Genomic DNA, 25,067 nt, shown 5'->3' on the forward strand with positions numbered 1-25,067 from the left:
TGCTCCATAGATGATGTACAGGCTTTGGGGAGTTTGGAGGTGAGCTACTCACTGTAGCATTCTGAGCCTCTGACCTGTTATTGTAGCCACAGTATTTATGTGGCTGGTCCAATTCAATTTCTTTTCAAAGGTAATCCCCAGGATGCTAATAGTGGGGGATTTAGCCATGATATTGAATGTCACGGGGAGACGATTAGATTCTCCCTTTTTGGAGATGGTCATTGTCTAGTACATGTAGCATGAGTGTTATTTGCTACTCACCAGCCCAAGCCGGAATATTGTCCAGGTCTTGCTGTATATGGACACAGACTGCTTCAGTATCTGAGGAGTCACAAATCGTGCTCAATATTGAGTCCTCATCAGTGAATATCTCCACTTCTGACCTTACGATGGAGGGAAAATCATTGCTGAAACAGGTGAAGATTGGACACTACCCTGAAGAACTGCAGTGATGACCGAGGACTGAGATGATTGACCTCCAAAAACCACAACCATCTTCCTTTGTGCCAGGTATGACTCCAACCAGCGGAGAGGCTTCCCCAGATTCCCGTTGACTCCAGTTTAGCGAGGGCTCATTGATTCCACACTGGGTTAAATGCTGCCTTGGAGTTAAGGGCAGTCACTCTCACCTCACCTCTGGAGTTCAACACTTTTGCCCATGTTTGGGTCAAGGCTGCAATGAGCTGGTAGTCACACTTCAAACGTTTTCAGTGGTTGTAAAATATTTTGAGACGCTATAGAAAATGTTGCCTCTGACGTTAATCTACACTTTAAGAAATCCTTTGACTGGGCACACATATCCAAGGGCAGCAACATATTTTTTAATGCTTAGTGTCCCATGGGCTTGGTAATCTTTTGTTCAATTCTCTGGGTCTGTGCTCTCTGTCCAAGTTAAATGTTCTGCTCGCATCTACATTATCTGTACCTTGCAGCATTTATAATCACAATGATTTGCTTTGCAACGGAAGGATGCAGGATAAGATACTCATTATCGTCATAGGACCGGAACTGTATTCTCTGGGATTCTGTGAACATGTGCCTCTATGGTCCTGCCCTGGATCGCTGTCCTCAGTATTCCCAGTTCCCTGTTTATGCAGACAATTTATTTCAGCTAAGTAGGTTAGGGAGGACCCACTTGGGAAGAGAGGGAGAGTTTACTCGCACTGGGACTTTCTGTCGGTCCATGGCCCTGCTTCCCTTCCTGGGGCCGTCAGTACCACACCCCACCGCTACCTGCTTGTCATTACGTTTCAGGTCAGCCGTGGCTGAGTGGGGGGAAATCCTGCCCTTGAATTGGATGGTTGTTGGGTGCAATCTCACTCCAGAGACGCAAACACAAAATATAGGCTGACAGACCAGTGCAACAGGGAGGTAGTGCTGTAGTGTGGGAGGTGCCATTTGGCAATGAAAGATCTGGTGGCTCAACTTGTAGCAGAGCAGGGGAGCTTTCTTGGTGTGTTTGCCAAAATGTATCCATCAAGTAACATTTAGAACAGATGACGAGACGAGAGTAGAGAGTTATCGAGGCTTTATTACACAGAGATGTGTGGCTTCCTACAGCTGCTGCTGAAATGGCTGCCGTTCGGAGAGCACACACATTTATACTCCACCTACTGGGCGGGGCCAGCAGGCAGGGATCTACCCCGTACCTGTAGTACAGGGGCCTTACCGTAATACCCTTGTATGCAGTGCAGTATATACAATATAATACAACAGTGGTGACTACCACATTCACCCCCTGTTAATAATGAGCCCAGCGGGGGTGGTGGAAAACTATTTACATACAGGTTGTCATTAAAATTTCAGAGAAGGTTACAAATTTAGACGGTCGGGCGCCTTGATCCATCATTGTGAACGCTGCAGTGCTGGTGGCGAGTCTGGCATCGGCTCGGCCATCGGTGACTCCGGGAGCGTGCCGTCATCCTCTTCATCCCCGGTGGGACCAAGGGGAGGACGGATTGTCCTGGAGTGGGGGCTGTGGTGGGGTGCGCCGGGGGAAGGGAGGGTGGCGCCGGGGCAGAGGATGTGTGTGTGGGGACCCAGCTGGTGCCAGGTCCCTGAGGGAGACTGTGTCTTGGCGGCTGTCGGGGTACGCTACGTAGGCGTACTGCGGGTTTGCGTGGAGTAGCTGTACCCTCTCAACCACAGGCCCGCCTTGTGGAGCCGCACGTGCTTGCGGAGGAGAACGGGTCCTGGCGCTGCCAGACAGGTTGGTAGCGAGACCCCGGAGGTGGACTTCCTGGGGAAGGCAAAGAGACATTCGTGGGGGGTTTCGTTAGTCGCCGTGCACAGGAGCGACCGAATGGGGTGAAGTGCGTCGGGGAGGACCTCCTGCCAGCGGGAGGCCGGGAGATTTCTGGACCGTAGGGCCAGCTGGACGGCCTTCCAGACCGTCCCATTCTCCCGCTCCACCTGCCTGTTTCCCCGGGGATTGTAGCTGGTCATCCTGCTCGAGGCAATGCCCCTGTTGAGCTGGTACTGGCACGGCTCATCGCTCATAAATGAGGATCCCCGGTTGCTGTGGACGTAGGCGGGGAAACCGAACAGAGCGAAGATGGTGTTGAGGGCTTTGATGACGGTGGCAGACGTCATATCGTCATATGGGATGGAGAAGGGGAATCTGGAATATTCGTCGACCACATTGAGAAAATACGTGTTGCGGTCGGTGGAGGGGAGGGGCCCTTTGAAGTCCTCGCTGAGGCGTTCAAAGGGGTGGGAGGCCTTCACCAGGCGCGCACGGTCTGGCCGGTAGAAGTGCGGTTTACACTCCGCGCAGACCTGGCAGTCTCTGGTGACAGCCCTGACTTCCTCGATGGAGTAGGGCAGATTGTGGGCCTTAATGAAGTGATAAAAGCGGATGACCCCTGGGTGACAGAGATCGTCGTGCAGGGTCCGGTGTCGGTCTACTTGTGCGCATGAATCAGGGATCTCCCCCTTCTCCACTGCCCCAAGGACAGGGCATCGGGGGGCTCGTTGAGCATACCGGGGCGATACAAAATCTCGTAATTAAAGGTGGAGCGCTCGATCCAACACTGCAAGATCTTATCATTTTTGATCTTACTCCGCTGTGTGTTGTTAAACATGAAGGCAACCGACCGTTGGTCAGTGAGGAGAGTGAATCTCCTGCCGGCCAGGTAATGCCTCCAGTGCCGCACAGCTTCAATGATAGCTTGGGCCTCCTTTTCGACAGAGGAGTGCTGAATTTCGGAGGCATGGAGGGTGCGGGAAAAGAATGCCATGGGCCTGCCTGCCTGGTTGAGGGTGGCGGCCAGAGCGACGTCTGATGCATCGCTCTCGACCTGAAAGGGGAGGGTCTCGTCGACCGCGTGCATCGTGGCTTTGGCGATGTCAGCCTTGATAGGTTGAAGGCCTGGTGAGCCTCGGCCATCAGTGGGAAGCCGGTGAAGTGGATGAGTGGGCGGGCCTTGTCCGCATATTTAGGGACCCACTGGGCATAGCACGAAAAGAACCCCAGGCTTCATTTGAGATCCTTGGGGCAGTGGGGAAGGGGGAGATCCATGAGGGCGATCGGGGTCAGGCCCTAGAACTCCTGAGCGTAGTTCTCCTTCAGTAGCGCCATGGCCTCTGCGTAGGTAGGCGCCTCCTGAATGAGGGGAAAGACATCAGAGCTCAGCCGCGTGTACAGAATCTGGAGCTTCTGTGCTTCTGGGATTGGGTCTGTCGCAGATCCGATGTACGCTTCAAAGCAAGCGAGCCAATGTGCAAAGTCCTTTTTGGCATTGTCTGCTTGAGGATGCAGCTGCAGGCGATCCGGCTTGATGCGGAGATCCATCTTTGTAAAATCTCTGCGTAATAAATTGATGCACTATCAATTACGACGAGACGAGAGAGTAGAGAGTAAACAAGGCTTTATTACACAGAGATGTACGGCTGCCACCGAAATGACTGCCGTTCGGAGAGCACACACATTTATACTCCGCCTACTGGGCAGAGCCAGCAGGCTGGGATCTACCCCCATACCTGTAGTGCAGGGGCCTTACTATAATATCCTCGTATGCAGTGCGGTATATACAATATAATACAACAGTGGTGACTATCACATTCCCTTCCTGGGGCCGTCAGCACCCCACCCCATCGCTACTTGTGGTAACTGCTTGTCATTACGTTTCAGGTCAGCCATGGCTGAGTGGGTGGAAATTCTGCCCTTGAATTGGATGGTTGTTGGGTGAAATTTCACTCCAGAGACTAAAACACAAAATATAGGCTGACAGACCAGTGCAAAATGAGGTAGTGCTGTAGTGTGGGAGGTGCCATTTGGCATTGACAGATCCGGTGGCTCAACTTGTAGCGGAGCAGGGGAACTTTCTTGGTGTGTTTGCCAAAACGTATCCATCAAGTAACATTTAGAACAGATTTATCTGCTCATTATGCTGGGATCTTTCTCTGCACAACTTACCTACCACATTTCAATGGTGACTACATTTCACAAAGTATTTCTTTGGCTGTGAAGTGCTTCGGGACATCCTGCGGTGGTGAAAGGTGTGACAATTTCTAACATGACTCCGGACTGGCAGAATGTTTCACTGAAGAAACCCATTGTTAGGTGTCATGGATTTTCATGCCGGCCAATTCCACCTGGTGATAAAAGTAATTGAAGGACTTTTATGCAGCTCTTCAGATATGTTGGCAAACAATCTAACCCTTGTGTTCGGCTCCCTGCACAGGCCCTACAACCCGTGTCTGAGGTTCTGCACACAAAGAGAGCTCTTGTCTCCCCTCTGCTCGCAATCAGCCTGTTTTCTCTGCTCCTGCACTCTAACTTTAACAGATACATTTCAAATGTCACCAGGGCAAACTGCACCCCCGAGTGTTGAATTAACCCTTGAGCCAATGTGTTATAGAATAGAAAACACATAATGGAAGGGGCGCATCATCTTCCCTCAAAGGACAGGCTAGATCTTTATGTTTAGATAATTAGTCCTATTGATCAAGCACTATTAAAGTGTATACATCGATCATTTAGTTGCTAGACTTGCGTATAGGAGATTAAGGGATGATATTGAAGATTAAGGGGTTTAAATTGATGGAAGCACGAGAGTTCTGCTAAGTCTTTATAAACTCTAGTCTGACCTCAAGTGGAACGTTGGCTGGGATTTTCCCCACCTCTCCCTGGGGGGGGGGTGGGGGTGGGGGGGTCGACTTTGCTGGGCACAGAAGACCTCGCCAGCGGGAAGGGCTAGAAAATACTGTCCATTTTGGGCATTACCAAGAATGTGAAAGAATCAGAGGTTAATCGTATGGATTAGGGTGGTGGGGTGGGGGCACTGATTGGATGTTTACTGGAGTACATATAAAGAGATACTGCTTCCATTTCTAGGATTTTGAGATTGTGATGTCGACATGAGAACTATGCGGCGGAAGGATCGCGTGCGCAGTCTGAACCGTAAGCGATGAAAGATGAGGCAAGTCGAGAGGAACACCAGCTGAAGATGCAGTACTGATCAGGCTTTATTGAATCTTACATGGCAAATGGACTATGATGCTCCGACTTATATATCTTTTACTAAGACCAACAATTTAGAGGCACTTCAGATGCTGGTCATGTGACGATCTTGTACATTGGTCTATTCTGGTACTGTACCTTCATGCGCAGTGGTTACAAAATAAAATGCCAGGGAGGTCTTGCGGTGCAGTGAATATCTCTTGGCTAGAATATCTGGGCTCAAGACCCGCTTCAGAACTTGATGGCCACAGAAGATGTGCTAATAATGGGGTCAAACAGGTTGATTACCAGCTTATAAATCCTTCCAGTATGCCCTATAGCAGACACTAAAGAGCGGGAGAATTTCCTGGCCAACCATCCTAGACTGCAACGGCAGTGCTTTGCTAAGAATGATCATGGGCCAAACCAATGGAAGCCTATGGTCATGAATGGTTGCCAATGCTCTCTTCGGGAATGGTCCCTGAAGGAGGAGGATATTCCAGTCAATTTCAGTGACAATCAAAGAGGCATTGCCCGGGTGTCTCTGGCGGGGTGTACGCGACGTCTGCCAGTATGCTCGAGGTCGGTGCTGCAAGGGATAGGGGGCAACACACCCCTGGAAATGACATTTTAGTTTCATTTAAAGATTTTGTTCTTATTTTCAGTGTCCCTTTAAGGGACTGTCAATTTGTTAATTTGTTGGTTTAATTGTCCTAGGCCCAACCATCTTCAGCTGCTTCAGCAAAGACCTTCCTTCAATAATAAGGTCAGAACTGGGGATGTTCGCTGATGCCTAGGTAATGTTCAAAACCATTCGCAACTCCTCAGATAATGAAGCAGTCCGTGTCCAAATGCAGCGAGGCTTGGACAATATCCAGGCTTGGGCTGACAAGTGGCAAGTTACATTTGTGCCAGGTAATGGCCATCTCCAACAAGAGAATCACAGAATAATACAGCGTAGAAGAGGCCCTTCGGCCCATCCAGTCTGCACCGACACATGAAAAACACCTGACCTACCCACCTAGTCCCATTTTCTAGTTCTTCTCCCATAGCCTTGATTGTTATGACATGCCATGTATCCATCCAGGTACTTTTTAAAGGATGTGAGGCAACCCACCTCTACCACCCTCCCAGACCGTCACCATCCTTTGGGTAAAACGGCATTTCCTTACATCCCCTAAACCTCCTGCCCCTCACCTTGAACTTGTGTCCCCTTGTACCTGACCCTTCAAGTAAGGCTCCCTCACAATCTTATACACCTCAATCCGATCACCCCTCAGTCTTCTCTGCTCCAACGAAAACAACCCAAGCCTATCCAACCTCTCTTCATAACTTGAATGTTCCATCCCAGACAACATCCTGGTGAATCTCCTCTGCACCCCCTACAGTGCAACCACATCCTTCCTATAATGTGGCGACCAGAATTGCACACAGTGGCCTCTCCAAAATGCGATACAACTCCAATATGACCTCCCTGCTTTTGTAATCCATGCCTCAATTGATCAAGGCAAGCGTCCCATATGCCCTTTTCACCACCCTATAAACCTGCCCTTCTGCCTTCAGAGATCTATGGACAAACACACCAAGGTCCCTTTGTTCCCTGGAACTTCCCAGTGTCAGACCATCCATTGAATACTTCCTTGTCAAATTACTCCTTCCAAAGTGTATCACCTCATACTTTTCAGGGTTAAATTCCCCTGCCACTTTTCTGCCCATTTGACCATCCCGTCTGTATCTTCCTGTAACTCAAGACACTCAACCTCACTGTTAACCACCTGGCCAATCTTTGTGTCATCCACAAACTTACTGATACTACCCCCCACATAGCCACCTATGTCATTTACATAAGTGACAAACAATATGGTACCCAGCACGGACCCCTGTGGTATGCCACTGGACAATGGCGTCCAGTCACTAAAGCAGCCGTCTGTCATCACCCTCTGTCTCCTACAACTAAGCCAGGACAGTTGGTAGGGTGCAGACCTGGTTTGAGACAATTCACACCTCTTTAACCTGGGGTTACCCCTCTCTCTGGATCTGTAAAGACTTAATTATCTGCAAATGCCCGCATTCAAAGTATCGTCTTGCATCTTTGAATCTGTCTATATATATGTTTCCTGAACATTCCTCTTCATTCGCCTGAGGAAGGAGCAGTGCTCCGAAAGCTAGTGTTTGAAAATAACCTTTTGGACTTTAACCTGGTGTTGGAAGACTTCTTACTGTGCTCACCCCAGTCCAACACCGGCATCTCCACATCATAGAAGAACAATGGCAGCAGATCCCCGGGAAGTCACCAGCTGAAGGTTCTCCTCCAAGTCACTTACCGTCCTGACCGGGAAATACATCGCCATTCCTTCACTGTCCCTGGGTCAAAATGCTGGAATTTCCTAACAGCAGTGGGTGTACCTACACCTCAGGGACGGCAGTGGTTCAAGAAAGCAGCTCACCACCACCTTCTCATTGGCAACTAGGTATGGACAATAAATGTCTAGCCAGTCCACACCCTGTGTATGAATAAAAATAAAGTATTGATATACTCAAGAGACAATGCCTGGGTTTCCCTGAAGGGGGAGCATGTGGGTCTCTGTGACCAATGAGGGCTGCAGGGGCTGGAGCACATCAGCTGCCCCATAAATATTATCTTAATTTGATAAATTTCCTTTAAAGCTTTCTTTTGTTACAGTGCCCCTTTGAGGGGTGGTTGATTAGTTAATTTGATTGACGCAAAAGTGTAGAAAGAGACACTTACTGACACTGGTGGCAGGTTGTAGAATTAGGAAACATTTATAATTATATTAGAAACATTTATAATGTTTCTCTTTGTGAACAAATCTAAAGATGAGTAATGACTGGCATCTAGTCTCCTCGTTCACCAATTGGCTGGCTGAGTTTTTAGCATTAGAGAGGGTGCAGTAAAGATTTGCTGGACTGGTCTGAAGGATGAGGGATTACAGTTACATGGATGAACTGGAGAAGCTGGTTTCCTCTCCTTCGAGGAGGCAAGACTTGGAGGAGATTCGATAAAAGTGTTTAAAATCATGTCGGGTCCAGACAGAACGAGTGATCTCGGGCGAGATTCTCCGACCCCCCGCCGGGTCGGAGAATCGCCGGGGGCTGGCGTGAATCCCGCCCCTGCCGGTTGCCGAAGTCTCCGGCACCGGATATTCGGCAGGGGCGGGAATCGCGCCGCGCCGGTTGGCGGGCCCCCCCGCGCGATTCTCTGGCCCGGATGGGCCGAAGTCCCGCCGCTAAAATGCCTGTCCCGCCGGCGTAAATTAAACCTCCTACCTTACCGGCGGGACAAGGTGGCGTGGCGCGGGCGGGCTCCGGGGTCCTGGGGGGGGGGGCGCGGGGCGATCTGACCCGGGGGGTGCCCCCACGGTGGCCTGGCCCGCGATCGGGGCCCACCGATCCGTGGGCGGGCCTGTGCCGTGGGGGCACTCTTTCCCTTCCGCCTCCGCCACGGTCTCCACCATGGCGGAGGCAGAAGAGACTCCCTCCACTTCGCTTGCGCGGGAATGCCGTCAGCGGCCGCTGACGCTCCCACGCATGCGCCGCCCGGAGATGTAATTTCCGCGCCAGCTGGCGGGGCACCAAAGGCCTTTTCCGTCAGCTGACGGGGCGTAAATTCGTCCGGCGCCGACCTAGCCCCTTAAGGTTGGGGCTCGGTTCCCAAAGATGCGGAGCATTCCGCACCTTTGGGGCGGCACGATGCCCGACTGATTTGCGCCGTTTTGGGCGCCAGTCGGCGGACATCGCGCCGTTTCCGGAGAATTTCGCCCGAGAAGTTGTTCCATTCAGAGGTCACCGATTTTAAGGTGATTGGCAAAAGAGGGGGCAGGAGAATAATAAATGTATTTTTAGGATATGGAATGCACTCTCTGATAGGTTGAAGGATGCAAATTCTACATAAGGCTTCAAATGGGAATTGGATCAATATTTGAAGGAGAAAAAGAAAATGAAGAGCTGGGGATTGGAACTAGCTGGATTGCGGCTTGAAAGAAGGTTGGCACAGGTTTGTGCCTGCCATTCTATCATTCTAGGATAGGGAGAATCATAGAATTAACAGCGCAGAAGGATGCCCTTCAGCCCATCGAGTCTGCACCGGCCCTTTAAAAGAGCACCCTACCTAAGCCCACACCTCCAGCCTAGCCCCGCAATCTCACCTAACCTTTTGGAAACTAAGGGGCAATTTTGGGTTGTGGGAGGAAACCGGAGCACCCAGGGGAAACCCACGCAGACACGGGGAGAACGTGCAGGCTCTGCACAGACAGTCACCCGAGGCCGGAATTGAACCTGGGACCCTGGAGCTGTGAGGCAGCAGTGCTAACCAGTGCGTCACCATGTCGCCCTATCTTCTATTGTTTCATCTTTTTTTCCCTCTATTCTTTCTCGGGATGTGGACTTTGTGGACGAGGCCAGGGTTTGCTGCCCATCTCCCTTGAATTGAGTGACTTAGACTAGGCCATTTCAGAGGGGAGTTAAGAGGGTTTGGAGTCATATGCAGGCCAGATCAGGTAAGGATGGCAAATTTCCTTCCCAAAAGGGGCATTAATGAGCCTCAGCCAGATGGGCTTTTACAACAATTGCTGACAGTATCGTAGTCACCATTACTAAGACTAACTTTCAATTCCAGATTTATTAATTGAACTCAAAACTACTTGACATTTAGTAAATTGAATTTAAATTCCACAGCCTCAGCTGGATTTCTGGATTACCAGTCTAGTGACACCAGCACGACACCACTGGCTCTCCCATCTGCTGGGAGAATCCAGAACAAGAGACCTATACTTAAAATTAGAGCTAGATTATTCAGGGATGATGTCGAAAAGGACTTCTTCTCAGAAAGGGTAGTGGAAATCTGGATCTCTCTCAGACAAAAAGCTGTGGAGGCTGGGAATCAGTTGAAAGTTTCAAAATCTGCGATGGCTAAATTTTTGTTCGGCAGTACTATTAAAGGTTGTGAAACCAAGGAGTTAAGATGCAGATTAGCCACGGTCTAATTGAATGCTGCAATGGGTTTGAGAGTTAAATAGTCTACTCCTGCTCTTATGTTCAGAGCACAGTCAGTATTCAAAAACTCGAGTAATTATCCATCTCTAACAGCATGTTTACATAAGTTGGTATCTTGCACTGAAGCTGATTCATTGAGTTCCGTGGAGCTGATAATGTTACACAGCAACCACCAAATCCCTATCTGCCTACAGTTCATTTAAATTTGCTTAATTCAAATGATTTGATTCAATGCCTTTTTAATTACTGATTTCGCTCTTCACTGAAGTTAATTGGATAATACAAATTATTTCTTCATAATAAAAATGACTTTGATTTATTGAGAATTAAGCATTATTATTAAGATCAACTGGTCTTTTTATTAAACATTTTATTGAGCTATTTTCGGTATAGTAACAACAACAAAATAAACAATATACATGAAACCATAAACATAATGCAAAAGCCATTTACCTCTCGTACAGGTCCCTCCCTTATTGACCCCCTACTCTAATCTGAACTCTAACCCCCCCCCCGGTCTGCTACGATATTAATTTCCCGCAAAGAAGTTGACGAACGGTTGCCACCTCCGGGTGAACCCCAACAGTGACCCTCTCAGGGCGAACTTGATTTTCTCCAAACAGAGAAAGCTAGCCATGTCCGATAGCCAGGTCTCTGACTTCGGGGGCTTTGGGTCCCTCCAAGCTAATTGTATCCGTCTCCGGGAAGCAAAGGCCAGAACGCCTGCCTCCTTCTCCTCCTGGATTCCCGGGTCTTCTGACACCCCGAAAATCGCAAACCCCTGCCAAAATTCCCTAAGCTTTGGACATGTCCAAAACATGTGGACATGGTTCGCCGGTCCTCCAGCACATTTTGCACACCTGTCCTCCATCCCAAAGAATCTGCTCATCCGGGCTACTGTCATGAAAATGAAAATCGCTTATTGTCACAAGTAGGCTTCAAATGAAGTTACTGTGAAAAGCCCCTAGTCGCCACATTCCGGCGCCTGTTCAGGGAGGCTGTTACGGGGAGCCCGGTTGACAACCTTAAGTTGTATCAGGCCGAGCCTGGCACATGTTGCGGACGCGTTGACTCTACTCAACACGTCTGCCCATGGACCATCCTCTCGCTCACCTCCCAACTCCTCCTCCCACTTGCGCTCCTCGGTCTGCATCTCCTCCGACCCCATAAGCTCCTTATAAATGTCCGAGATGCTCCCTTCTCCTACCCACCCTCTGGAAACAACCCTGTCCTGAATCCCCCTTAGCGCTAGGAGCGGGAAGGTTGACACCTGTTTGCGTAGGAAGTCCCGCACCTACAGGTACCTGAATTTGTTTCCCCTCGCCAACCCTAACTTTTCCTCCAACGCCTTCATACTCGGAAAGCTCCTCTCTATAAACATATACCCCATCCTCTCAATCCCCGCTCTCCGCCATAACCGGAACCCCCCGTCCATACTCCCCGGGGCAAACCGGTGATTATCACAGATTGGGGCCCAGACCGAGGCTCCCACGCTCTCACTTGTCGCCTCCACTGGCCCCAAACTCTCACGGCCGCCACCACCACTCAACTGGTGGAGTATTAAAGATCAACTGTTAATCAGTATTTACCCTTTGAGTCCTCAACATCTTGTACATTTAGTCACAGGAACAATGGGCTGGATTCTCCATAGCCGGAATCCTGATCGGCGATCGGGCGGAGAATGGATTCTGACCCCGGAATCAGGGCAGGCACCAGTTTGACACCGGTCTGCCATGCCCCGCCCCCTCCAAACCGGCATCACCAGGACGCCCGCTGCGTGCCGTTTCAGCGCCGTTGCCACGACTTCGGCTGGCCCACACGTGATGTTCCGGCCCTGATAGGCCGAGTTCCCGACGGCGCGGATCGCGTGTGGTCCCAGTGGTCGGGAACCCGCCGTGCTGGCTGCAGACAGTGTCCAGCGCTCCCACACCCTTCCCGGATCCGTCCCACTGGTCAGGGGGGGGCGTCTGCTAAGGCTGGGCAGACTGGTGGGGGGTGGCCAGGTGGTGGGCTGTGGGGTCGTGGTTGGCGGGTTAGGGTTTGAGCACGGTCGACGCCATGTTTAACGTCGCCCCTGCACGTGCGCGGCCTGGGACCCGGCGATTCTCTGGCCATTTTTGGCATGACCCACGGGCGATGAGGGGTTCGCGCCGATTTTCCTGTTGTGAATCTCCCACGGATTCTCCGTTTGCTCCGGCACTTAGCCTCAGTAACGGAGAATTCAGCCCAATGTTATTCACTGGAAATGGAATCAGGGGCAAAATTCTCCGGTATCGACGCGATATCCGCCAACTGGCGCCCCAAATGGCGCAAATCAGTTGGGCATCGCGCCGCCCCAAAGGTGCGGAATGCTCCGCATCTTTGGGGGCCGAGCCCCAACCTTAAGGGGCTAAGCCCGCGCCGGACGAATTTCCGCCCCGCCAGCTGGCGGAAAAGGCCTTTGGAGCCCCGCCAGCTGGCGCGGAAATGACATCTCCGGGCGGCGCATGCGCGGGAGCGTCAGCGGCCGCTGACGGCATTCCCGCACATGCGCAGTGGAGGGAGTCTCTTCCGCCTCCTCCATGGTGGAGACCGTGGCAAAGGCGGAAGGAAAGAGTGCCTCCACGGCACAAGCTCGCCCGCGGATCGGTGGGCCCCGATCGCGGGCCAGGCCACTGTGGGGGCACCCCCCCACTGGGGCCAGATCGCCCCGCGCCCCCCCCCCCCCCCAGGACCCCAGAGCTCGCCCGCACCGCCTTGTCCCGCTGGTAAGGTAGGTGGTTTAATCTACGCCGGCGGGACAGGCATTTCTGCGGCGGGACTTCGGCCCATCTGGGCCGGAGAATCGCGGGGGGGGGGGGCCCGCCAACCGGCGCGGCGCGATTCCCGTCCCCGCCGAATATCCGGTGGTGGTGAATTCGGCAACCGGCGGGGGCGGGATTCACGCCAGCCCCCGGCGATTCTCCGACCCGGCGGGGGGTCGGAGAATCTCGCCCCAGAGATCTGCATGAGCTTGACCTCACCCAAAACTCTGTTGCCTCTATCCTAACTCGCACCAAGTCCCATTCACCCTCTGTTCTCATTTACCTACATTGACTCCTGACCTGGCAGAGTCTCGATTTTAAAAATGTTCACCTTTGCATTTAAGTCTCTCCATGAACCCACACCCCCCCAAACTCTGTCACCTCCTTCAGCCCTCTAACCTCTGAAAACCCGACGATCCCATAATCCTGACCTCTTGAGCATTCCCGATCTAACCGCTCCACCATTGGCGGCTGCACCATCAGTTTCCAAGGTTCTGAGCTATGAAATCCACTCCGTAAATCTCCCTCCCTCTCTATTTCAATAATCAGCTTATAGACATTCCCTAAAACCTACCTCCTTGACCAAGCGTTTGGCCACCTATCCTATGGTCTCCTCATGTGCTTGTGTGTCAAGCCGTTTTTGATAATGCCGCTGTGGGGATTCTTGGGGGTGTCTTACCACATTAAAGGTGCTATATAAATATAAGTTGTTGTTGTTGGGGTGATGATTTCCAGCCAAGTGCATTCAGTAAAGTTTCACCAGCAATCTGGAGTTCAGATACCACCACAGCAATGTGCAAAATTGAATTCAATAAACCTGATCCTTTGTGAGATGTCACCAGAACATTAGTAACCATTAAAGCTGTCAGATCATCAGGAAAACACAACTAGTCCATTGATACCATTCAGAGAACAGTTCCTGCCATGTTGACATAGTCTAGAGTGGGGTCAGGACCCAGAGGTGATCTAACTGCGAATATTTTAAAGCTGTTCGTATTCTGCCCACAGAGGCCTCACGAGCCGTTCAATTTTAAAATTAACCAGTGCATTAAGGAAGGAACAACACTACCTTTTTACAATAAGTGACATCTATAAACTTACATATGTAATAAAACTTCCCAGGGTGCTTCACAGGAGTATTTTTTTTAGAAAATATTTTATTGAAGTATTTGCAATTTTCACAATTTAACATGTTGACATTTCTAAAACAACCGCGCGGGCCGACGCACAAAATACCCTCTGAAAGAACAACAAACAATAAACCACATCCCCCACTTCTCCCGCCCTATTACCCGTCCCACTCCCTGTCATTCGGGTGTGCTCCATGTGCCTATCCAATACCCACTTGAAAGTTCCTAAAGTGTCCGACTCCACTATCACAGCAGGCAGTCCATTCTACACCCTAACCACTCTGAGTAAAGAACCTACCTCGGACATCCCTCCTATATCTCCCACCCTGAACCTTATAGTTATGCCCCCTTGTAACAGCTACATCCACCTGAGGAAATAGTCTCTGAATGTCCACTCTATCTATTCCCCTCATCATCTTATAAACCTCTGTTAAGTCGCCTCTCATCCTCCTCCGCTCCAAAGAGAAAAGCTCTAGCTCCCTCAACCTTTCCTCATAAGACCTATCCTGCAAACCAGGCAGCATACTGGTAAATCTCCTTTGCACCCTTTCCAATGCTTCCACATCCTTCCTATAATGAGGTGACCAGAACTGCACACAATACTTCAAATGTGGTCTCACCAGGGTCATGTACAGTTGCAGCATAACCCCGCGGTTCTTAAACTCAAGCCCCCTGCAAATAAACGCGATCACACTATAGGCCTTCTTCACGCCTCTATCCACTTGAGTGACAACCTTCAGAGATCTGTGGACATGAACCCCAAGATCTCTCTGTTCCTCCACATTCCTCAGAACTCTGCCGTTGACCCTGTAATCCGCATTCAAATTTTTTCTACCAAAATGAATCACCTCGCACTTATCAGGGTTAAACTTCATCTGCCATTTTTCGGCCAAGCTCTGCATCCTATCAATGTCTCTTTGCAGCCTACAACAGCCCTCCACCTCATCCACGACTCCACCAATCCTGGTGTCAATATCAAATTTACTGACCCACCCTTCAGCCCCCTCCTCCAAGTCATTGATTGGTTTCGTACAATGCTCGGCACAACATCGAGGGCCGAAGGGCCTGTTCTGTGCTGTACTGTTCTATGTATACTAAGTTCCCTGTCCTTATTTAGCATTACCATGCCTCTTGTTTTCCTCCCCCCCCCTTTCCCTGACCCCCTTACTGCTGACGTTCAATTTCTGTTAAAGAAATCGATGAACGGCGAATCCCTGTATTGATCCTCCTTGAGCGAACTTGATTTTCTCCTGACTGAGAAACTCTGCCATATCGCTGACCCACACTCCTGATTTCGGGGGCTCCGAGTCCCTCCATCTCAGCAAGATCCATCTCCGGGCCACCAGGGAGGAGAAGGCCAGAATATCGGCCTCCCTTCCCACCCCTTTGCCCCCGGACCCTCCGACACCCCAAATATTGCTAATTCTGGACTTGGAGTTACCCTCCCTTCCAGGACTTCTGACGCTTCCCATGAGTGTTGGGAGATATTCAAGAGATGATTGAAAACTTTGTCAAAGAGATTCACGTTTTAAAGATTATTAGGGATAGCAATAAATGTCAGCAGTAATGTCAAAAATGACATAATGAACACCCTGAGAATTTTCTTTTTAAAGGCAGACTTTTTCCTGAGTTTCAATTTCAAACAAAGGTCCAATTTTAAAATACTCGTTAACTTTCCAGAATATTCCTCCAGGATAAATACCTGCAACTTCTGACTGAGCCTGAAATTTAACTAAATTAAATCCTTAATTAAGGTCTCACTATCAGCTTTTATATTATGTCCACCCATCTTTGTTACAAGTCTTGTACACAGCACATACACATCATAGGTTCCTTGTTTCTCCCAGTCTGTTGTTGCTCCCTATTTTGATGTCCCAGCCTCTGTTTTCTAAGATCCCCCATCTCCCATCTTCTTCTAAGTTTCCAGTGTTTCTCAGCCTCTCTAAGTTTCTTGTATCTCCTGCCTTTGCTAAGTTCCCATCTCTCTCTCTCTGTTTTTGTCTTTGCTAAGTCCCTTGTCTCTATCTCCATCCCTGTCTTAGCCAAGTTTCTTGTCTCTATTTCTAGTCCTGTCTTCGCTGCGTTCCTTGTCTCTATCTGACCCTGTCTTTGCTAAGTTCCTTGTCTCTACCTCTATTCCTGTATTTGCCAAATCCTTGTCTCTCTCTCTATCCCTGACTTTGCTAAGTTCCTTGACTCTACCTCTATCCCTGTCTTTGCTACGTTCCTTGTCTCTATCTCTATCCCTGTCTTTGCTAAGTCCCTTGTCTCTACCCCTATCCCTGTCTTTGCTAAGTTCCTTGTCTCTACCTCTATCCCTGGGCTGGATTCTCCGCCCCACTGTGCCACATTTCTATTTCACCCCGAGGTGCTCCATTTTGCCAGCTGGTCAATGATGTTTCCCATTGTGGGGCAGCCCCACGCCGTCAGGAAGTCCCCGGGCTGCCAGCAAAATGGAGCATCCTGCTGGAGGAGAATCCAGCCCTCTGTCTTTGCTAAGTTCCTAATCTCTACCTCTATCCTTTTCTTTGCTAAGTCCCTTGTCTCTATCTCTATCTCTGTCTTTGCTATGTTCCTTGTGTCTACCTCTGTCCTCGTCTTTGCTAAGGCCCGTGTCTCTATCTTTAGCCCTGTCTTTGCGAGGTTCCTTATCTCTATCACTGTCTTTGCTAAGTTCCTTACCTCTACCTCTATCCCTGTCTTTGCTAATTTCCGTGTCTCTATCTATATCCCTGTCTTTGCTAAGTTTCTTGTCTCTATCTCTACCGTTGCTAAGTCCCTTGTCTCTACCCCATATCCCTGTCTTTGCTAAGTTCCTTGTCTCTACCTCTATCCCAGTCTTTGCTAAGTTCCTTATCACTACCTCTATCCCTTTCTTTGCTAAGTTCCTTATCTCTACCTCTATCCCTTTCTTTGCTAAGTTCCTTGTCTCTACCTCTATCCATGTCTTTGTGAAGTTCCTTGTCTCTACCTCGATCCCTGTCTTTGCTAAGTTCCTTGTCTCTACCTCTATCCATGTCTTTGTGAAGTTCCTTGTCTCTACCTCTATCCCTGTCTTTGATATGTTCCTTGTGTCGACCTCTAGCCCTGTCTTTGCTAAGTTCCTTATCTCTATCTATATTCCTGTCTTTGCTACATTCCTTGTGTCTACCTCTATCCCTGTCTTTGCTAAGTCCCTTGTCTCTACGTTTATCCCTGTCTTTGCTAAGTCCCATGTCTCCACCTCTAATCCCTGTCTTTTCTAAGTCCCGTGTCTCTGCCTCTATCTCTGTCTTTGCTAAGTCCCGTGTCTCTACCTCTATCCCTGTCTTTGCTAAGTCCTGTGTCTCTACCACTATCCCTGTCTTTGCTAAGTTCCTTATCTCTATCTATATTCCTGTCTGTGCTACATTCCTTGTCTCTACCTCTATCCCTGCCTTTGCTACGTCCCTTGTCTCTATCTCTATCCCTGACTTTGCTATGTTCCTTGTGTCTAACTCTGTCCCTGTCTTTGCTAAGGCCCGTGCCTCTATCTTTATCCCTGTCTTTGCGAGATTCTTTATCTCTATCCCTGTCTTTGCTAAGTTCCTTATCTCTACCTCTAACCCTGTCTTTGCTAAGTTCCTTATCTCTATCCCTGTCTTTGCTAAGTTCCTTATCTCTACCTCTATCCCTGTCTTTGCTAAGTTCCTTATCTCTATCCCTGTCTTTGCTAAGTCCCGTGTCTCTACCTCTATCCCTGTCTTTGCTAAGTCCCGTGTCTCTACCTCTATCCCTGTCTTTGCTAAGTCCCGCGTCTCTACCTCTATCCCTGTCTTTGCTAAGTCCCGTGTCTCTACCTCTATCCCTGTCTTTGCTAAGTTCCTTATCTCTATCCCTGTCTTTGCTAAGTCCCGTGTCTCTACCTCTATCCCTGTCTTTGCTAAGTCCCGTGTCTCTACCTCTATCCCTGTCTTTGCTAAGTCCCGTGTCTCTACCTCTATCCCTGTCTTTGCTAAGTCCCGTGTCTCTACCTCTATCCCTGTCTTTGCTAAGTCCCTTGTCTCTACCTGTATCCCTGACTTTGCTAAGTTCCCTGTCTATCTCTATCTGTCTTTGCTAAGCTTGCTTTCTCTCTGGTTAGCTTCCTTGTTGACAGATCGGAGGGGCGGCAAGGCCGTGAGAATGAGCCGCGTGTTGAGCAGGTGTAAGGAGGGTTAGGTAAACAGGGAAGGTGCTGGGACCTTGGAGGCAGGAGCAGCGGCTGGAGCAGCGGGAGGGGAGAGGGAGCGAGAGGCAGCGGCGAGAGAGGGACCCGGAGCCTGGCACCGACCCTGGCTACAATGTCCGGGGATTCAGCGCTGGGCGCACAGCCCAGCCGGGCTCACTGCAGTAAGTAGCCGGGTCTGCGCCAGGGACAGTGGGGAGGAGAGCGGGCAGCGTGTTAAACCCAACCTGCACAGGGACACTGAGAGAGACTGGGACCAATTTCTGGACATTGACCGCTGCAATTTCCTCTGAAACTGATCGTTCTGACTTCCCGCTCACTCAGTGACAACTGCAATTTGCACCTTTGCCCCTCAGGTACTTTAAAGAGGATCTCATCAACTGTGAAGCATTTAAAGACACCCTGAGGTAGCCAGCTCTTTTAGTTAATGGACAAATGTGTGATTAAATCATCAAAGGGGACACAAAATCTTGGAACTCACTCCCGAACAGCACAGTGGGTGTACCTACACTACCTGGACTGCAGAGCGGTTCAAGAAGGCAGCTCACCACCACCTTCCAAGGTCAATTAGGGATAGGCGATAAATGCTGGCATAGCCAGCCACACCCACTTCCCACAAATGGAAAATAAACTTAAAGCAGACTCAAAATCAGCTTCTTCCCCGCTGTTACTCCGAAACAACCCTCTTATGGACTGACCTCATTAACACTACACCCTGTATGCTTCATCCGATGCCGGTGCTTATGTCGTTACATTGTGTACCTTTGTGTTGCCCTATTATGTATTTTCTTTTATTTCCTTTGCAGAAAAATACCTTTCACTGTACCTCGGTACACGTGACAATAAACAAATCCAATCCAATCCATTTATTAGGGACACAAACGTAATTCTAAACTTATGATAAAACTACCTTCAATAAAGCATATGGTACATCTCCATAAGGGAGATGTACCATACATCTCACCATAAGCGGCTGGTTTAGCACAGGGCTAAATCGCTGGCTTTGAAAGCAGACCAAGGCAGGCCAGCAGCACGGTTCAATTCCTGTAACAGCGTCCCTGAACAGGTGCTGGAATGTGGCGACTAGGGGCTTTTCACAGTAACTTCATTTGAAGTCAACTTGTGACAATAAGCAATTTTCATTTCATTTCCAATGTTTTAGACATTCAGAGAAGTTCTGGACATTGGGAATCAAAGGACATGAGGAGGATACCCTTGAATAATCAGGGGTTATGGGGAGTAGCAGGAGAATGGGAATGGGAAAAATATCAGCCATGAGTGAATGGCAGAGCAGAATCGATGGGCCAAGTGGCCTAATTCTGCTCCTATGTCATATAGGATAGGCCAGGACTGGATTTGATGTAGAAGTTCAGCCATGATATTATTGATTGGCAGAACGGGCTTGATGGGCCGAATGGCCTATTTCTTTTGCCCAAATGGAGTCCAGTCCCACTGGTGCCCAGCTGTCACAGAAAATCTCAAACCTACTGGCAGACCCCACGTGTTCGCTGTCCAGGTGATACCCCCGAAGTTGTTAAAGACACAATATATAATTCTATAATTATAATTTTATTCTTTGAAGCGAGAATGATTAAAGCAATGGATTACTGGCGTGGTACCAGAAGATCGTTTTCAGCTGTCAACATTCTTCTGGAATTCCCCTTGTGCAACACTCCACCGCTTCGCCATAGAATCCCTAGAGAAAAGGAGGCCATTCGGCCCATTGAATCTGCACCGACCCTCTGAAAGAGCACACTACCTAGGCCCACTCCCCCGCTCTATCCCCATAACCCCACCTAACTAGCACATCTTCCGGACACTGAGGGAGAATTTAGCATGACAAATCCATCTAACCTGCACATCTTTGGATTGTGGGAGGAAACTGGAGCACCCGGAGGAAACCCACGCAGACACAGGGAGAACATACAGACTCCGCACAGACAGTCACCAAGGCCGGAATTAAACCGGGGCCCCGGCGCTGTGAAGCAGCAGTGCTAACCATTGTGCCACCGTGTCGTCCCCTTAAAACATCCCTCATTGACCAAGATTTTGATCACCTGCCCTGACCTCTCCTCCTGTAATTCATTGTCAAGATTCCTATTGATAAGCTCCTTCCAGCTATAATAAGGTGCTACATAAATGCAAGTTGTAGTATAGTTACAATCAGAGACTTAAACACTGCTGTATTCAATAAAGGAATTTAGTGCTCAGATTGAGAGAAATGTTGATTGGTTGATGCATCACAAGAGGAAGCATTAACTCAGAATGGGTACGCAAAACACAAAACGGAAAGTTTTAAAACATTTTTTCAGGTAAAGTACCATTAAGGTAAGCCAAGCTAAAAGGCAGCTAAATAAGCATTTGTGGAGAAAAATATTAAGGAGCATGAGGCGAGAGGAGGCAGGTCCGAGAGGGGCAATAACCAGAACTTGCATAGCACCTTTTTAAAGTAGAAAAACGTCTCGCACAGTTGGCAAGATCGTAGGGTCGCTTGTGCTGGGATCACACACTGATTCAGTCGGAGTAATGAGGTTTCCATTGTTTGGATCATAAAACAGGTGATGGTGGTTCAGTTATCCAGACAGTGTTATTTTCCCTGTGAAAAAAATACAAAGGTTTCCTTACGTAATTGGGGGTTTTGAGTGACACAGGAGTGGCTCCCATTAACAAAGTCATAACTACGAGTAAATGGATGTGGTAGTATGCATTAGGGGTCATGTGGGACTGTGAAGCCGTGATGTCATTGGCTGACAGATCCCGGGTCCTGGTTGGCTGTTGACCTCTAGCTCCGCCCTGAAGGCGGAGTATAAGAACCAGGAGTTCTCCCCCGCAGGCCAGTCTGCTACTGAACTGCGGGGAACAAGTCACGCTTAATAAAGCCTCATCGACTTCATCTCTATTCGTCTCTCGTGAGTCTTTGTGCGCTACAATGGAACAGGGGTTATCTTAAATATTGAAGAAGGCCTGTAATCCAGCTCCTGCTAGGCTGTTGGTGTAACACCATGCGGTGTATTTTATGCATTATTGTCCCTGGTTCCGCTGTTCAGCGGGGTTTTGCTGTAAGTTGGGGACACACATGGGGCGGGATTGTCTCAGCCCAGGGCCAGACCGGATCATCCCCTCGACCGGCACAAATCGCGCCACGCTGACCCGACGCTGGCACTCTGTGGAGAATCGGCGTCATTGGCGCCAGCGTGGTTGGTGCGGCGCCGGTCGCGGGCCGCTCTACGCTGCCGGCCGGCAGATTCTCGGCCTGGGATGGGCCGAGTCCCGACACCGCCGTCCACATCTACTCTCAGCCGGCGGGAACTCGGCGTGGAAGGATCGGGGGGGGGGGGGGGGGGCAGCCTGTGTAAGGGGGGTTGGGGGGAGGGGGGTTGGAGGGGGGTTCCGACCCCGGGGGTCCTCCGATGTGGCCTGGCCCGCGATTGGGGCCCACCGATCGGCAGACCGGCCTCTCTGGCTGGCGGCCTCCTTTCTTCCGCTCCGGCCATGTAGTCCTGCGCCATGTTGCGTCGGGGCCGGCGCGTTGCAGGAAGCCACTGCGCATGCGCGCGTTGGCGCCAGTACCACTGCGCATGCGCGGATCCCGCGCCACCCAGTCCACGCCGGGATCAGCAGCTGGAGCGGCGAGGGTCGCTCCAGTGCCGTGCTGGCCCCCTGTAGGGACCAGAATTGCTGATCCTGAGGCCGTGTTGACGCTATCGGGAAACGCGACGGCGTTTCCGACAGCGTCACCACTTAGCCTCAGGATCACAGAATCCTGCTCAGGATCCCTGGAATGAAGAGCTTGTCTTGTGAGGAACGGTTGAGGACTCTGGGTCTGTACTCGTTGAAAGTTTAGAAGGATGAGAGGGGATCTTATTGAAACTTGCAGGATACTGCGAGGCCTGGATGGAGTGGATATCGAGAGGATGTTTCCACTTGTAGGAAAACCTAGAACCAGAGGACACCATCTCAGACTAAAGGGACGATCCTTTAAAACAGAGATGAGGAGGAATTTCTTCAGCCAGAGGGTGGTGAATCTGTGGAACTCTTTGCTGCAGAAGGCTGTGGAGGCCAATTCACTGAGTGTCTTTAAGACAGAAAGATACGCTCTTCATTAATAAGGGGATCATGGGTTATGGGGAGAAGGCAGGAGAATGGGGATGAGAAAAATATCAGCCATGATTGAATGGCGGAGCAGACTCAATGGGCCGAGTGGCCTAATTCTGCTCCTCTGTCTTATGGTTGTATGGTCATACAAAGCATGAAACCACGGTCCCATTAATTGACCCCTGCCCCTCACCCCCATTTATCCGTCTTTACTCCATATTGGTTGCTACCCTGAGAAAAATCTATCAGCCTGAGTTTTGAAAGCCCCTAATTGTTTCCCAGTATCCATCGCCCTTTGAAATGAAATGAAATGGTTTTGTACTCCCCTTCTCTCGGACTATCCTCTCAAACCCATTCATAATCTTAAGGACCTCCCTCAGCCGTTTCTTTTCTAGAGAAAAGAAGCCCGGCCTGTTAAATCTTTCCCGATGAACCTAACCTTTCAGTTCTGCTAGCATCCTTGTAAATGTTTTTTGTATCCTCTATAACATTTGTGATAATATGGGGACCAGGGCAGTTTCGAGCTCTTTCTGTTTTTCTAATAGTTAATCTCTTCTTGGCGCAGGTGAATTATTACCTTTATATTAATAATTAAATGTTGCAACCTTTGGGCTCCATGACATAGTCCTGATGAAAATTCTATTTGTGGATCATGCTGAGAAAGATTAGAACCAGATAGGAAGTATGTTACTGTTTCGACAGCCAGTCAAATTCTCTCTTGTAAACCCTATAGGAGTGGTTTGAATTGGAACCATTCCTGAAATGCAACTAGTAACCCAAAATCTCACCAAGATGCGCCTTGTTACTGGGAAAGCGGATGTCATCGGATCTGATATTTGCCATGTTTGGCCAACCAGGAAGCTCTTCAAAAATGGTAGATTCCAGTCCCAATTCCTTTTTGAAGAAATTCTAGTCAGCATGGGATAAGGGCGGGGCGGGGGGTGTGGGGTGTGGGGGGGGGGGTGTGGCGCGCAGTCAACCCGTAGGCCGCAATCCCGTCCTTGCCCCTTCCATTGTGGGAGGGGGGCAGTGACCTAGATCATCCTTCTCCAGAACCATTTTTCATAACTTTCTAATCTTTGGCTGTTTGTTTTTCTCAAGGTCCATGTTTTAGCCTGTACAATGAGACACTCCAAATCACAGCCTTGATCATTCATATCTTAATATCTCAATTACGCTGAGCAATTCTTTACAGATGTTCCCGGTGGTGGTTGTGTCCAGAACCAGGGATCGAAGTCTGAGGATTCGGGACAGAGATGAGGAGACGTTTAGGACAGAGATGAGGAGACGTTTCTTCACCCAAAGAGTGGTGAGCCTGTGGAATTCATTACCACAGGAAGTAGTTGAGGCTAAGACATTGAATACATTCAAGAGGTGGCTAGATATGGCTACCGCATGGATATTTGGGTCCCGCAAAAGTCAATGGTGATTTATATTCCTCGCCGGTGCCGCCTTCGGGGAATCCACAGCGGGGTCGCCTTTGGCACGACGGGGAGATGAGAAGGGCTGGAGATTGGATTTTAATTGGAATGCTCCCTTTTTATGATAAAGTGTTCTAGTAGGAGTCCAATTGGTCAGAAGATGCAAATAAACGACATTTGGATGATATCTTCTAAACTAATCAAGGAAACAATCACAAGAACACAAGAATTAGGAATGGGAGTAGGCCATTCAGCCCCTCGAGCCTACTCCGCCATTCGATAAGATCACGGCTTACATGATCATGGTCACAATTCCATTTTCCTGTCTGCACCAACCATATCCCTCGAGTAGCATCAAAAATCTACTTAACTCAGCCTTGAACGTATTTAATGATCTAGCTACCACTGCTCTCTGCGGTAGAGGGTTCCACAGACCTCAGAGAAATATATCCACCTTAGCTGTCTTAAAAGGGATACTCCTAATTTTTAATCTGTGATCCCTGGCTCTAGACTCCGACACAAGGGGAATACTCAACATCCACCCTGCCAGGATCAAGGGAGCGATTCTCCGAGCCCCACTTCGGACCGGAGAATCGCCGCAACCGTGGCACGACGCTCCGACGCCGGCGCGCGATTCTCCGAGGTGAGGAGAATCGGCGCCATTTGCGCCGGCGCGTTTGGTGCGGCGCCGGCCGCGGGCCGCTGGAATCGGCTGGTCCGCCGATTCTCCGGGCCGGATGTGCCGCGTCAATACGACAGAGTCCCGCCGGCACCATTCACCCCTGGTCGCTGCCGGTGGGAACTCTGCACGAACGGTCGGGGGCGGCCTGTGGGGGGGGGGGCCTCCGATGGGGACTGGCCCGCGATCAGGGTCCACCAATCAGCGGGCCGGCCTCTTCACCCTCCCCGGGCCTACTTTCTGGTGCGGGCGGCCCCTGAACACCGACTCCATCTTGAGTCGGGGCCGGCGCGCTAAAGATGTCCCCCACACATGCG

At 49.9% G+C, this 25,067-nt stretch overlaps 2 protein-coding genes across 4 annotated transcripts in view; one reads left to right on the plus strand and one right to left on the minus strand.

Moving 5' to 3' along the window:
- matn4 (matrilin 4) overlaps positions 1–25,067 on the minus strand; it is a 92,615-nt gene that overhangs the window by 56,287 nt on the left and 11,261 nt on the right. The window contains exon 3 of one of the 3 annotated variants that reach the window (XM_072515275.1): positions 4,418–4,596. The exons of the other annotated variants lie outside the window; for them this stretch is intronic. The gene's annotated coding sequence lies outside the window, so the exon portion shown is untranslated. The remainder of the gene's footprint in view (positions 1–4,417; positions 4,597–25,067) is intronic. 3 annotated transcript variants of the gene reach the window in all.
- rbpjl (recombination signal binding protein for immunoglobulin kappa J region-like) overlaps positions 18,617–25,067 on the plus strand; it is an 80,575-nt gene continuing 74,124 nt past the window's right edge. Inside the window, exon 1 of the mRNA XM_072515276.1 lies at positions 18,617–18,719. Within this exon, the coding sequence (XP_072371377.1) occupies positions 18,671–18,719 (49 nt within the window). The 5' untranslated portion in view covers positions 18,617–18,670. The remainder of the gene's footprint in view (positions 18,720–25,067) is intronic.

This window comes from Scyliorhinus torazame, chromosome 8, assembly GCF_047496885.1.
Source record: "Scyliorhinus torazame isolate Kashiwa2021f chromosome 8, sScyTor2.1, whole genome shotgun sequence".
Taxonomy (NCBI): domain Eukaryota; kingdom Metazoa; phylum Chordata; class Chondrichthyes; order Carcharhiniformes; family Scyliorhinidae; genus Scyliorhinus; species Scyliorhinus torazame.